Source organism: Oxyura jamaicensis, chromosome 7, assembly GCF_011077185.1.
Source record: "Oxyura jamaicensis isolate SHBP4307 breed ruddy duck chromosome 7, BPBGC_Ojam_1.0, whole genome shotgun sequence".
Taxonomy (NCBI): Eukaryota; Metazoa; Chordata; class Aves; order Anseriformes; family Anatidae; genus Oxyura; species Oxyura jamaicensis.
The window spans coordinates 32,950,498-32,966,264 of record NC_048899.1 but is presented as its reverse complement, the minus strand read 5'-3'; the positions used below and the strand labels follow the sequence as shown (position 1 = coordinate 32,966,264).

Genomic DNA, 15,767 nt, shown 5'->3' with positions numbered 1-15,767 from the left:
AGGCACTGGCTTGGGGTGCAGTAAGCTACAGCACTCCCACCTCAGGAGGAAGAAATACATCCTCTCAGGTATGACTCTTCATTCAAGTAGTAACAAGTGAACTTGAATGCCAAGAAACATCCATCCTTTTAGCAAAATGGACTTAGCAAAGTGGATCTGCTTATCTGTTGATAAGTAGATCTGTGTTTTGGCTAAGGGCTTGAAGTTGAACATTTTCCCTGTACTTCAGGAGAGCATCCAAGCATAAGTGTACCTTCAGTCATGTAAATACCTGTCACTACCTCATTTTGCAGGATCAAGTCCCATATGCCTGTTCATTAGGCTGCATCCTTCCCAGATGGATCAATTTTCTTCTGCGTTGATTAATCACATGAAGGATCTGAACATGCATAGGACTCTTACTACCACTTCACATGTTTACAGTCGGTTGTTGAGCAGTAGCATTTTCAGAACAAGGTGAAAATTAATGCCTCTAAATTCTTTCCCTCTGTAAAATACATTTTTTAAATATAACATTTACCTCAAGTTTCCACTTATGGAAGTTACAAATGCATGTTTTACAAAAGTACAGCTGTAAAGGAAGGGAACAAGTTATTACTTGTATACAAAGCAAATCAGTGCTCATGCTAAGAATAAAAAAAGAGCAGCACCTTGTGGTCTCTGATCAATTTCTTCGTAGTTTTATATATATAAGGAAACATTTAAAAAAATGGAGGCTGGCATAAATAAATGCTTCAAGAAGAGGAACAGATAGTAGTTCTTTGAGAAATTCTAGTATTTATGTTATTACCAAGTTCTTTTCTCACATTAAAGGGATCCAAACCATCAGTGTGTTCATCCAGGTTTCAGAAGAATCCTAGAAGTTTAAACAAGTGCACTAAAAAAGTTTGTTTGTAAACATTTATTTTCTTGAACTGAAAAAGGCTTGCATCAGCACACATTGTACAGCCTTGCAAATTACACAAATTGGAAAAAAAAATGTTTGTTTCATTTTTATGTGCAATTAAGTCCTTAATGTCCAGTGAGCATCTGCAAATGATGAAAACTTAAACCATTAAAAAGGTTTCCAGCACTTATCAAATACAATTATCTTAGCGTGAAAAGGAAGAGAAAGAGATTCATACTGGTGGGAACACAATTAAAGTGCAAACATTTTGTCACTTGTGAAGATACATTTTAGTTTCTTCACCTTTTTGCTAAAAAGAAATATTAAAATGTGATTCAGTGAACATTCTTTGTAATCTATTCATATTCCCCCTTAAATACTTATTAAACTTGTTGGATCAGAAGCAAATCCTTCAAGGGTACAACCAACTTGTAATTTCTTTTGACATTGCTTGAATGAATCTCAAAAGAAAACCATCTAAGGAGTTAGCTAGTTACTAAAATTATATCTTTTTCTTTAAAAAACAAAAAAGAAAAGGGAAAAGGAACAGGTGAATTTGAAGATTTGGGGTACTTTGCTAGAAAATGAGTGTAATTCCTTGGACATGGTTCTCTTTTCCCCTCCACCAATCCTCAGGCTCCTGCTTTGGAATGGACAGCTGCGTGCTGGCTGTGAAAAGGGATTATAAAATACAAATCTGAATGTGGGATTTTATGAATGTCTGCTGTACAATAGAACTTTGGATCTGATACAAGAATTCAAAAATATAAAACAAAACTATTATAAAAGTAGGGGGCATTTCAGCGGCATTCCTTATAGAAAGCTGCCTGTCTCAAAGGTGATTCCTTGCTATTGTCTGGGATCAACTCTGTATTTTTTTTCATCTCGCTGGATCACTGGGTTATTCTTCAATGGTTAATGTCACATGACAAAACACCCCAGGAGTCTCTCTGAAGAGAGCAGAAACCCCATAACATCAAGCCAATCGAGGAGGAGGAGGACATGAAGTAGTAAAGGCTGAGAGTCCACCGATGGAACTGCTACTGAGAACTAGCCCTTTCCAGAATGTGAAAGTCGTAGTGCTTCTTGCTCGTTCTCAGCCTGAACTTGTTCACTGAGGTACTACTTTGTTTCTTCAATGCGTTCTGAGCAGCCGACATCGTAGGGAACGTAGCTAAAACTGTGTACGTGGAGGCCAAGTCACTGGGTTTGGATGGCTCAGTGTTCACATTGCTATCTCCGCTGCCACAGTAACGACGGTGCTGCTGGTGCTGCGTCTGCAGACACTGTGAATCCCTTAGCCACCGAATCTTGGCACCAACTTTTAAAAGTTCTCCAAATAGTTTCTCTGCTTCTGTACGAGTTATGCCTTCTGGCAGTTCAGTTATTTCTAGAACCTTTCCCACAACTGAAACAAGAAAAAGATGGAATCAAAATCGGTGGTTGTACTTAACGATACATCACACAGTGGAAAGCGAGATATTTCATCTCCTATCTCCCACTGCCTGATGCCATGCTGATACACAGGCACTCCATTCCTGGTAACCCAGAGAGCATTCTGCTGCCACAGAAAAGCTGAGAATACAAAGAGGCCCCTCAGAAGAGTGGGGCGGGGAATCCACACCAAGTTTTCTGGTAGATTTGAAAACTCATACCACCTGACGCTCTTCACCTGTTCAACTCTTCACACATCACTGTGCTAAACAGCTAGTCTCTTCTCTCAAGATCTTCTCCAGTAAATAGAAAGAACTGATTTATCAGTAATTTTCTGCAAAGAGCTGATGGTAGGTAACACTACAAAAATAATTTCCAGTAAAGATGGGAAAATAGATGATATCAGGTTTTATTTGGATGACATCTTTACCAGCTCCAAAGACCCAACCTGCAGATCTCCTAGCGTGTCCCCAAAATTCATGGATTTATTTATATTAAAAGGAAAAAAACTAAGTACTAACTTTTTAGTGGCTTAGGTATGATTTTGCATTTCACAAAAGTAAGAGGAAGCAGGGGTACACCTTCTCTATAATACTATGAGAGAAGGGTTTTGGACTTGGCTTGCATCCAGTAAACCTGCTTTTCCTTTTAGTACTGTCCAGTCCTGGTCTTCTCTAGTCTTTTCTCCAGCTTTCAAAATTATGCTTCTCTCATTCCTCTCTCCCCTAATCAAGTCTTCTGTCCATCTTTGTTTCCATGGTTTGCCATGCCCATTCCTGTCGTTACACTTCATTCTGGCCCTTTTCTCACCTGTGCTTTTCTTGTTACATCCCTAGCCTGTCACCACAGTTCATTCTGCTGGGGGACTGCGTCAATCAGCAATTCTGTACCTGGTTCTCCCGCACCAAGATCTGTTGAAGCAGCCTTCTTTGCTGGTTTCTTCCCCCTGTTCCCATGTCTGTTTCCGGGCTGACACTGGAGAGATGGATATAAATGATGTACTTTAATGACAGCGCATCAGTAGTTTGAACTATCTGGGTTAGCTCAATGAAAAATGGTGCAGAGGAAGGTCTGAAAAGTAACCTGTGCTACTGTGGTACAGAAAAGATTTCCATGGCTGATTTTAGTCATGGAGTTTAGCAATCCTGCAGTCAGGGGCATTCAGTCCTTGACTTCAGAAGAAAGGAAGCAAATGATCAAAGAACCCTTATTGGAAAAAAATCCATCCCCGCCCCAAACCCAACACATCTGGCTGATCTCAGGTAGAACTGAGCAAGGGAGAAGCAGGGGGTCTGTGTCTGTCCCAGAAATTAAATAGATGGCAAGACTTGGGAGCTTTGCCAACCCTTAATATTTTGGCTTTCCTGTAAGAAACAAAGCCACTCTTTGCTTAGAAATGTATTTTCTAATTTTAAAAAACTGTTATTCAAATAAAACAATCTTTTTAAACAGTCTCTCTCTGATTTTTGGAACTGCTGGCAAACTGCCTCCAAAAGAATCCATATACTACACCGGGCCTTCTATCTTCTTTTGTAGGTTGGAATTTCAGTTCAAAAGAAAAGCCACATTTCCTAATAATGCTTCGCTATATTTTTTACAGCAGGAACAATTGAAGTAATCAACACAGAATAAAACAGTTACTGGAAAGCAAGTGCTTTCCAACCGGTTACTTTTCTAATGCAATAATATATTATCCCATTCATGGTTATTATAACCGTAGTCCTGAACTGTTCTCTTCAGTGTTGCCAGGAGAGCGTTCTCTTTAATACCTGTTGGCTTGCTACTTGTCCACGTAATAAAGATGGTGGATTGTATTGCAGGGGCTGGCCGAGCAATGGGTATCTGGCATCTCCTTAAAGAGAAAGGTAGTTAGAAAGTTTTTTTTCCTGTAATATAAAAAACTCTCCAAATTCCCTTACACAGAAGAGAAAGCAGAATGACTATACACAAAGCAGCGTATTTGGCTAAGCTAAGAAAACAAGATTTGGCACAATTAAGTAAGTGCATGTATGCAAGTCCTACTGATCACAAGGTGGAAAGCTATAAGCCTAAGGCTCTCTTGCATTTCACAGTTACACTGAAAAACTTTTCCCTTCACTGCAGTCTTCTCTAAATCCTGTCATACCAAAACGAGCTTAATGAGGCTGCTCTGTGCTACAATTTAACCATTTCCATGGTAATAGCCCTGCTGAGTGCCAGGTACATCTGTATATCCTTTTCGCTCCAAGGAGCCACAAGATCACTGAACAGAATTTTTTAACAATCACAGAAGATTAAGAAAGTTGAGGGACGTAGCTTACAACAGGCAACTTGGAATTTTTTTTTACAAGAGGAATGTGACACAAAACAATAGTGTAAAGATCATGCAGAAGGTAAGACAAAGACAAACAAAAGAAAATAAGGTCTCCTCTATCAGTAAGGAAGACCTAACAGATTTTTCTGTAAGTTTTGTTTTACTCTAATGCAATTTTTCTATGAAGTAAGACCCATTGATTTCAAGTTTGGGAACTGCAGATGTCCAAACATAATGGACATCTTTGGTCACTGACACAGGATTTATTTTATCATTTGTTTTCAAATTTTTAACTATCACATCTCAGTGATAATTTCCTATTTTCTGTTTTATGATAACACGGCAGCAGAGGAATGAATGAAATTGTTCTATAAGGGATTTTCTTCTTCTATCACACTAGTTTTTCTAAAAGAAATGAAGAATTCACACTTAGGCAGTTTGATTCGGTGCACCATCAATGAGTAAGTGAGTTTGACAGAACATTTGTCTTAACATGACATTTCTGTATGCTTTTCTCCAAAAGATACCATTACCACCCAATGTACTAAGATCAGCTAGTCCCACATGATTTATCTTTGTAACTCCAAAATGATGCTTTTTGTAAATACAGAGTTCTTGATTTATGGTTAAAACTTGAAACTAAATTATATCAAACATTTTATTAATATTTTCAATTCTAAAGTGGGCAATTTCTCACATGAGAAAGCTAGTGGGTTATAGAAGGTCCAACAACAAAAGATCAAGGCATTTGAGAATATGGGGAAAGATATCAGTGCAGAGGTCAAATTGTACGGGATGCAAGGGTTGGTAGTTTTGATGATCTTACTTCAATATCATAATTACTCAAGTGAGCCATAGTTTGTCACAAAATCCTTTTATAACTTGTATTTTAAAACATGTATTGAAAATAAAACCACAGAAATTTTAGTTAACTAGAAATATACCTTGTCCAGGGACGAAAGGTCTAGAAAACTGGGGCACAATAGAAAGAGGTGTTAATGTGGGACGGATGTTCTTCATGTTTGATAGTTGAGCTGGTGCTGGTGATTGGGCCGGTGAGGTGACGGGACTACCTACTTGAGGACTATGCTGCAACTGGATAAACAAGTTAGTGTTTTAGAAAGTAGGTGAGCAATGACATCTACAGCATTCAAACACTGGAAGCAAAATTAAAACTGGTATATTAAGCACCATCAGAACAGACTTTATTCCACAAAAGAACTCTTGGGGAAAAAAAAATGTAAAAAAAATGACATGCAAAGATGCAATTTATGCAAGTAAGTCATGCTGGAAAACAAATCAAAAAGATCATACCTGTGCAGCACTGTCTAAAGTGCTAAGTTCTGTGGACTTCTGCCCCCTTTGATGATCACAGTAGTATTTATTCTGTTTCCACTGTGGAGGTGAATGGTTCCGAGGCTGAGGATTGTTAGGTATATTGAGCTGCATCATTACTACTCCTCCACCTGGTGGTGCTGCTACTGCTGCAAGACAAGACATAGGTAGAATACTGTTAATTTATCATATATTTCTATTTTCACATTTTTTCTTCTAAAATGAAATAAAAAAAGAGAAACAACATAATGGACATCTTGCTAAATAAGCTGCTCAATTGCAGAAAACTAGGACGGTATCTTCTGTACAATTATATTTCCACTATCAGATAAATCTGCACTAGATAACTTGAGAAGGCTTCCCAAAACTATAAAAGATAAATGGAACCAATGAAACTCATTATTGAGAATATTTTTGAAATATATTCTATTTAACAGTAGTTGAAATTACTCAACATTCATTGTAGTTACTGTCAGAGTAACGTGTTGAAGAACATATCCTATCAAGAAAAAATATGCATCATTTAAAAACAGAGCTTACCTAGGTAGTTTACATGATATACACCAAATGTTTTCTCTGATATGATTTTATACATTAGAAAGACCTAATTATTCTTCAGTCCGAGGCAAAATTACCCTCATTTACACATTTTACAATGGACTTTACATAACAGAGTGTTTTTCTGGGCAGAGACTGCAAGTTATGAAGATGGGGCCTACAATCTTCTCAACTCACTACCTTTGCTGTAGCATCAGGTAGGAACAGTAAGTCAGATATGGATTAAAAAAATAAAAATGAAAGCATTTTATATGGGCTGTTGTTTTCACTGCCCCTACGGTCCAAAAAGAAACAGTCTGACTCCTTTGAAATGCAAACCAAATAGCATAGAATAACAAACTCATAATAATAAAGCTGTATTAGCTTTTCTAAACTGTATTCTGAAATACTATACTGATTTTTTTTATCAAAATAAAGTGATAAAAGCAGTACTTTCACATCTATATTCTCATTCCAATCTTTTTAATGGCAAAAACGTTCTACCCACGTATTACAGACTGAAATGTAATCATCAGATTACCTCACCAACTTTAGTGGATATAAATTTGAGTGTCCCTGTAAGAGCCACATTGAGAATCATTCTATTTTGTTGCATGGCAAAATAAAATACACATCTACTTAGGGATATCTGCTACACAATTAGAACAACACATACCACAACAGTTTCCAAGTGGCAAAGCCATAAGCTTACGTAAACTCTATACATAAACCTGAGGTGTACCAGGCAAAAATCTCTATTCATACTACGTTTTACACAAGAAAAATACATTAAAAATACTACTTTTCTTTTACACAGGAAAAATACATAAATATGCAAATATTTATATAAATGTACCATTTTAATGTTTATCTTGCTGTCTTAAAATATAGTATTTTATAGTATTCTGCAGCACTTGGCATACAACTCTTTTGTCTCATCTCTGTTCAGTAAGAATGCCCAACAGAAACATACTTGGATTTCAGAATTATCAGTAGCACCATTTCTAAACTATGTGTCACAATCTGAAAATTCTACTTAAACTACAAAAAAACCCTCCATAAATCCCCCAAATGCTGGTCCTTTCTATGTCTACTAATTCCAAAGCATTTCGGTAAGTGAAAACAAATGGAAGTCTTTTTCTAAACAAGCATGCTTGCAATGAAGCATCATCGAAGGCATGGGTCTGTTTGCAGACACTTCAATTACCAAAACGAATGAGAGCAAAAACACAGAAGAAATTCCTTAAAAGTCTCCCAGATTTGGAATCTGGTCCTCTAAAATTTTTTCAAAAGAACAGAAACACCACTCAGTTGCTTGTCTGCCTATGTCCTCCTTGTCCTCACCTCAATCACCTTGAGGTATCATCTCAGTATCACAGTTGCTGAAGTCCATGCTTTTCTTTATTCACTCAATATTTGTTCTCTGTCACAGAGGCTCTCCTCATTCCCCAAACGTGTTTAAATCACAGTTCAACAGGTTTAAATCATGCCTTCAAAACCACTTAAAACCACAACTACCAAGATAATGGTAGAACAAAGTAGTGCTAGACCAATTTTGGACATCCTGAAATGACAGTCTTCAAGAACTACACCCAAACTTGAAGCGTGGAAGAAATGGAAACAAAACCAGAACTGCTGTGAACAGCTATCCTGCCACTTAGCTGGATGTTACCTATTTACTAATAATATCTTTAAGGTTTGTAAGAATCATCACATCTGTAGTGGAATCTAGGACACTGACCTAGTTTAGTTGTTTAATCTATTACCTGCTTGCAAAATACTGAGATAGCAATATTTGAGATTACCCCTTTTTTGCCAACCAAATCTCTCTGATGCATCAAATTCCCTATCAGTGAAATAAGGACAGTACCACTCGTTATGATTGATCTATAACCTCTGCTTTGAAGGCTAACCTTCATACTCAACTTCCTGACCAGTCCATCAATTTTATGACAGTTGTGTTTGGATGTTAGTATTTACAAACATTTCATGCATAAGACAAGCTCTATGTCACTGCTGTTTTCACACCCCACTGAAGCTGCTATGTATATGCCTTTTAAAAATTACCTAAAAGATTGAAACATTCCAAACCTGATTTAAGCCCTTCTCCTAAGTGACATTCTTCTCTGCTGAAGAAGGCTGCCTCCAAGCTGTCCACATGAGGTTTGCTTTTGTTTCATTTCAGTTCAAAAGTTGTCATTTTTAAAGTTACAATGATAGCAATTTAGATGAAGAATTAAGAAAAAAGTATGTGGAGAGATGGCATTCAAGTCACAACTGTTCTAGCAGGGAGCCGTGAAATCAATCTGACCATTTACAACAGATTTCTAGACAGAATGGCGTAGATGAAAATCCCAATAAAATATACCTTTTATTGGCTGCATGATGGAAAGACCAGTGGGTGAACTTTTACATGATGAGGGTGGAGACACTATGCTGTAGTGCACAATGGAAGCAGCCTGTTGTGGCTTTGACTTTGATGAAGGTGGCAATAATGTAGGAGGTGATGGCTTCTGACTTGAATGGTTGCTATAAACTATGAAAGTAGAAGCAGTAAATAAGGCTAACAGGAAAAAAACAAACAAACAGGAAAACAGAACACCCCACAAAATTTATGAGTATTTCATTTCCCCTTTCAACAGTAAAAAAAAAATGACCACTTGTCTCCATCCAGACCCAGAATGATTACAATTTTTAGTCTCTTCTCAGGAACTCAAAAAAAAAAAAAGACCCATGTAGCTCCCATAATTCAGGGAAAGATGAAAGTCATTTGGCTGAGAATATATTGTTCCTATGTCTGTCTCAATTAAAAAGCTGACTTGCAAGCCATTATGCCATACAGTACTGAATTCTAAGATAGTAACTTGAGAGCTTTCAGTGATAAATTAAGATGTGAAGTTAACCTGCTTGCAATATAGTTTTAAACATAGCACACAGAAAGAAATACAATAGTTAATTCTAAATCAAACCCTTATGCAATCACCCAGCGTAACCATTGTTAGAAACTTATCTTTCAAAAAAAAAAAGAAAATAAAAAATAAGAAAACATTTCAGTCCTCCAACCTGCACATTGCTGTCCTTGAAGCTGCTGTGAGTTACACGGTGATGACGTTCTAGGAAACTGTATCTGCTCTGATCCAGGAGGCTGCAAATATCCTACTGATGAACTATAATAACAATAAAAAACAAACAAACATGACTAACAGAGGTTTACGTTACATATTTATTTAATCATAATCACTGCATTTGCTGTCTACACAGACCACAAGTTACAAGTTTCCCATCCTTTGTCCCATGGGTCAAGTATATGATTTTAATTTAAAGATACTATTGAAACAAACCAAACTCAGAAAGCAATCTGTTTCAGTTTTCAATCTGCACAGGATGTATTTCCTCATACAGCTTCTCATCTGTCTGATGATTATAGTTCTCAGTGGTGACCCACAGGTTTGAGACTATTCAGTTCCTGCAGAACAGTATTCCACCTTCTTTGTTCCAAAGCATTACAACCTATCTACTGCAATAAATACAAGATGCCATCCTGAGCTGCTAGTCTGCTCTGAATTCCAAACAGATGTTACCCTGTTTGATAGAGATGGCCATTAAAAGTGATGCAAGAGAATAAGCAATAAAACTTTTCTAAAAAACAAGTCTGGGATTACATCTACAGGTGAATTCACTGAGCCTCAAATTAACTATGGAAGAAAAGGTTAAGAACCCTTTGAGTACAAAGAACAAGAATTCAGATTCATTTAAGTAGATGAAGCCATGCAGCGATGACACAAACACTGAATTGCATAAGGAAAAAAAAAAAAAAAAACAGCCAATAAAGCATTTGTAAGTCTACCTTTAAAATAAATTTTAATACACACAGTAACGTAGCTGATTCTATCAGTTACTATAAGGCAATTAAACCTGATTGCTGAGAAATCAAATAACCAACCTTAAGTTATTCTGTTGACCTGATGGAATGACACTGTAGTAAACTGGCATTCCTGTTGTGGGCAATCCTTGATTTGACTGACTGGGAATTATTACAGGCTGTTGATATGTCTGCTGGGGCACTGCCTGAGAACCTTGAGGCACCGAAACCTAAAATTGAGAACACGTTAGGACTTTCTTGGGCAGAAAATGTCTCCTTCTGCCTCTTGACCATCACCTACTTTAAGATTTTTTTTTTTTTGAAAACAAAAGAAAACCACAAAGATCTACCGGAGTTCTCTAAATCCAGAACACTAGCGATAACACAAGTTGAAATAACAGTGCGTTATAAAACAAAAGTTTTTATCTTCTTCCCTAAAAATGGAAATGTTGGTTCCAAGGGACTCCATCAATTAACAAAAGAATTTCTCTACAATAGTTAATGAGGGGAGTGGGTGGGATTCTTACAAGCTTTTTCTTCCCTATCCTCTGAACCACAATTAATGCAGCACTTAGTATTCAAAAGGAATAAAATTTGTGAATCTGTGATATGTCTGCTTCATGCTTCAATCATTTTTTTGAAGTTTCTCTCCTCCAAGTCACCTTTGAAACGTACTTGCAGCTTTCCTGCATTTACAAAGCAATGCACTTCAAAAAAGAAAAAAAGATCACTCAAAGTACAGAAGAGTGACTGGAAAGTTATGAGTAAATTACCCACCTGATATGATGGCACTGAAGGATACGGAACAATCACACCTTGAATTTGATTCCCAACATTGTTGTGTTGGCCACTGACTAGATTTTGATTTTGAGACTGCTGAACTCCAACTAAACCCTGGTAGTTTTGCTGCTGGTTAGGCAAAACTTGGTAACCTGAAATTATACATTTAAATATTATTTTGAAAGAACTGTCTAAATGTAACACATTTTATGCAGAGCTGCCTGTATGAAAAGGTATGTGTGGCATTTTCCAATGGCTTTTTACATCTGCCAACTTCTTGAGAACTGAACTTACCATGCATATAAAAAGAAGCCAACATTAAAAATCAACAGATTTCATTCATTTACAACCACCTGGCCCCAGCATTAAATACCACACATACTATCTGCAATGCTGCACTCACATGCTTGCAATATTTCTTTGCACTCTGAGTTACACGCGTTGACACCTTGATTTGATTGGTGAAAGCTGAAAGCATTTGAACAAATCATGCTAGATAACGTCAAAAAACAATTAATTGTCTATTATTATAAACAAGGATGTTTATAATACTTCAGCTTTGAAATTCTGGTTATGATAAATTCTGCTAGCATCTCAGGTGCCCCAGGATGAAAGTATCCTCACCTATGAGTCAAGGCTGAAGCACACTGTGCAATGCATGTGTGCAAGTCCTTTTAAAAACAACCACCAAAACCAAACTGATTTCTCATATTCACCCCTCTGTAGTGCCTCCGCAACACTTTATTACTGCTTAAGCTGGCAGCCTTTGCTGTCTTTCAAAAATGTCCTAAATAAAAATAATAATAATAATGAAAAAGAAAAAAGAAAAAACAAGCATGAGTGCCAAACAGAAAATGGCACCTGTGTATTTATTACACTCCAGCCCTGCGCCCACTTTTTTTTAAGCATATAGCAGGTAACTGCTACAGGTAACTGATCAAAACACATGCAGGACACAAGTTCTTTTTGGCCTATTCCATCATACAGGTTATCTGCTTAACTACTTACCACGTCAGCAACAAAACCATAACTAACGGTATGTCTAAGACAAAGCCAGTTACCACTCCAGAGTGACAGAACTAGGCTTGTCAGAAAGCACCGATGGAAAGAGGAGTCCCGTGCTGGGACTCACATTCCAAGGAATCTGACGTTCCCCATGTTCCCTGGCTCGATATAGAACTATATTTACTAAAGCAAATACAGCTGCAAAAAGTCACTTTTTTAAAAAAAATCATTTTTAAAATTCCTTGGTCTATTTAGAAAATAATTATTAATTTTTCTGGTAAAACAAAACCCAGAGACATTCATTGATTACAGACATTCAAGGTACAATGAATATTATGAATTAAGTCTCAGCTGGCTATCTCTCATAGAAATTGCAACAACAAAGACTAACAAAGCCTGTTAACATCACCAAATATCGCTTGAGAAAATTAAGAGGGAAGAAAGTTCAGTTTGTTAAAACCGAGAGAGCTATTCATTAGAAACACAGAAGGCACTATCAATATTTTCAGAGTACTATGTAACTTCACAACCACGCATGCTCACATAGGTCAGTAGTTACAATTTTTAATAGCTAAGCTTGGATTGCAGAAACATGCATCTCTCATATCTGTAACAAACAAAATATTTACATGTGCTTTGTTACCAAGTGATCTATGGCACCTAAAAAGCAATAGAATGCAAAGTTGCAGTATACAACAGATAATCACCACATCTGCAATCTAAAGCCCTCACTTCCCCACCACTGTAACATAGCTGTGAATATTTTTCAGCTTTTTTTTCCTGACACTTTCAGCGACAGACATAATCAATTTTGCAAGCGGAGAGAACTGGAACAATATAAATTGAGTGCCAAGAAGGTTCCCCACAGCATTCCGAAGAACACTCTATTTTTAGTTTCCCAGTTTCACCTCTGCATAGAAAGTGGTATGACAGAAATGCAGCACTCAGCAGAAAAAGAAAACCCGCACCTGCCTGAGCAGACTGCCTCATTACCGAGAAATATTCCAAAGCAGCAGCTACAAAAAGAAGCAGCTACAAAAAGAAGCATGGTTCCTGGTATTTCCATAATTAATCACTTAATATAAGAGGAATTAACCCACAGTATATAGAAATACGTTTTCTGAATAACATGTAAAGAGCGAGAAACGGCTTTTATTCAAGAACGAGAAAGTAAAATAACCTGGTTAAGCAGCTCTGAGTAAGGCTCAGTATCTATTACAACTGGAGCTATTATTACTGTGACAGTAATGGCTGGCAGTTTTGTAGCAGAAGTTAGTTGAACTTGAGCTGATGTTCCTACAGTAACCGCTGTTCAGATAAGATTTTTAATCCAGCTACAATTATGTCTTTTGGTCAGTGGGCCCTCATGATCACGACGACATGAAATGCTGTTTTCTTTCAGAGTTTCCTTCTATATTTTGGGCAAACACAGCATTTAAAATAGAAGTGAAAAAAAAAAAAAACACAAATATCACAGGTGAAATTCCTTTAGCAAGGAAGCCAAGAAGCAGCTGAAAAAGAGACCGGTTCACTGTGAGAAATGTAAACCTCTCAGACAGTGTTACGGCCCCGAATTCAACAGCTCAAAGTCAGGCAGTCCCATAATGTTAAACCAAACGTGGCTTCAGTTGCCACACTCTCAGAAGCTGTCATCTTTTATCTAACTTTGTGTTTGGAAAGCAATTTCAGAGTTAGCGACCACTTTACAAAATGAGTAAAACCCCTGGTTTTTATGTAATACAGGATTTGTTCTCACTCTTGACCAGAGCCAGAACACCAGAATACCCGCAGTTGGAAGGGTCCCAGCCCAAGGGACTCGTTGCCATGTTAGCCAAGTAGCACGCTGTCCTTCATCTCAACAACAGCCATCGCTAGTAAACAACCATTTCAGAGGTAGCTTTATGTTAACTTAGTAAAAATGTTTAAAGTAAACCCACAAGAGAGGTAATTACAAAACATACAACCTCATAAGCAGTTTGCAGAACAAAAAATATGATGTGGAACCTTTTTACATCCAGAATGGAGATTCAGAGATGTCTATAAAGCAGTAAATGAAAGCCAGCAATGCTGAGGTAGCAAATGGTTCCTAGTAGGATTTTTCTCTCTACCATTAGTGCTAGCCACACACCAAGTAACCAAGCAGAAATGAATGGAATTGAATTATCGGTTGGACCATCCTTTCGCTACCCTAACAAGATCCCTTGATATTGGGATTAGAGGCACAAGGTACCTTATCAAGGTAGTAAGACTTGTCTGCACAGCTTTCTTTCTCCCTTTATTATTTCTTCTTGGACAGAAAGACTTTAGTAGCTGCTACTTTTCACCCCATGTATGTTACAGACAGTGGAATTCAAGTAAAGCATCCAGCTGAAAACGTACAAGAAACAAACTTACTTACCTAATAGTAACTGATTCCTCCCTTTGCATCTCAATGCTGATGCACATCACCCCATGCTTTCAAACTCAGATTTTTTTTTTTTGGGGGGGGGTGGGGGGGGAGCGGGGGGGGGGGGGCCAAATTAAAAAATCCTTTCTGAAGGAAGCTCAAAATGACACTAAATCCCTGATATTTAAGGGACTTAGCCAAAATGTTCTCTGCCTTCAAATGTCACTAGCTACTTCTGAAAGTTTTTACAGTGAGTTAAGATACTGCTCAGAAATAAATTTGCTTCAGGAATCCAAACCTTACTGAAGAAGTTGTAACAATATTTCTAAGTAGGCAGACTATTTGAATATGATAGCTATACCTTAATTCAAAGGTAACAAAGACAAAAGGAAAGCAAGGAAATAGACATAAGTTTGATAACATTCATAGAAAGGTAAGTCAAAACACTAGAGAAGCCTTTACCAAAATGGAAGGATAAGAAGACTAATTCTAGCCACTTAAGTCTCACAATATATATTGTTCAATACCCAGGTACCTTTAGTCAAAGGACAAAAAAATTACTCCATTTTATTTTCAACTGCATTTAAAAAAATTACAGCACCACCACCATCGTCTGCATAGCAGTGTTTTCATGCCACATCTAAAATTAGTAACTGAAACTTCAAAACAAGAGATAAGGAGTATCTCTGCAGCGTTACGTCATTTAAAGTTATTTATTCACCTTAAAACAGGAAAAAACACACACAAGGTATTCAAAATGCTGAATTAAGTTCAACAAACCTGTCTGCTGTCCAGGCTGTGCCAATGGTTGGTTTTGCTGCGTGTTGTAATGGACAGAAACAGGTCGATACTGTTGGCTGGAGTGCGGGTACTGATTGGGTGTACAATAACAAGCTGGCATCTAAAGACAAACGACAATTAAAGAGATGCACTACCTGAAAGTTTGTAACAGGCATACACATACACGCAAAGACACACAATAAAAGAGGTGCAAAACTTAAATGGAGCAACTAATGTTAAATGCTTTAGCAAATAAAAATACTTACTCTGTATTATATAAAGTCTCTTAACAGCTGATTTCTTGTACTTTCATTGTAGAAGAAATAAGTTCCAAAATACTAAATTCCCCTACATCAGCACTATTTTCATGAACTGTTTTTAGCAGTCTCTGGTGACAATACATGTCATTTTAGCCAATGCCAGAGGAAAGTAATGCACTGCTATTTTTAAACTGCAATAACTACTTGGT

At 37.2% G+C, this 15,767-nt stretch overlaps 1 protein-coding gene across 12 annotated transcripts in view; it reads right to left on the bottom strand.

The window, feature by feature from the left end:
* Window positions 1-886: 886 nt before the first annotated feature.
* R3HDM1 (R3H domain containing 1) overlaps window positions 887-15,767 on the bottom strand; it is a 78,449-nt gene continuing 63,568 nt past the window's right edge. For 9 of the 12 annotated variants that reach the window (XM_035331963.1, XM_035331966.1, XM_035331969.1 and 6 more), the window contains 10 exons: window positions 15,299-15,419; window positions 11,125-11,279; window positions 10,429-10,577; window positions 9,549-9,652; window positions 8,854-9,021; window positions 5,928-6,097; window positions 5,558-5,708; window positions 4,090-4,172; window positions 3,211-3,295; window positions 887-2,294 (listed from right to left, as the gene is read on the bottom strand). In XM_035331963.1, the coding sequence (XP_035187854.1) occupies window positions 1,927-2,294; window positions 3,211-3,295; window positions 4,090-4,172; window positions 5,558-5,708; window positions 5,928-6,097; window positions 8,854-9,021; window positions 9,549-9,652; window positions 10,429-10,577; window positions 11,125-11,279; window positions 15,299-15,419 (1,554 nt within the window). In that variant the 3' untranslated portion in view covers window positions 887-1,926. The remainder of the gene's footprint in view (window positions 2,295-3,210; window positions 3,296-4,089; window positions 4,173-5,557; window positions 5,709-5,927; window positions 6,098-8,853; window positions 9,022-9,548; window positions 9,653-10,428; window positions 10,578-11,124; window positions 11,280-15,298; window positions 15,420-15,767) is intronic. The other 3 variants (XM_035331971.1, XM_035331972.1, XM_035331975.1) reach the window with 1 other exon arrangement.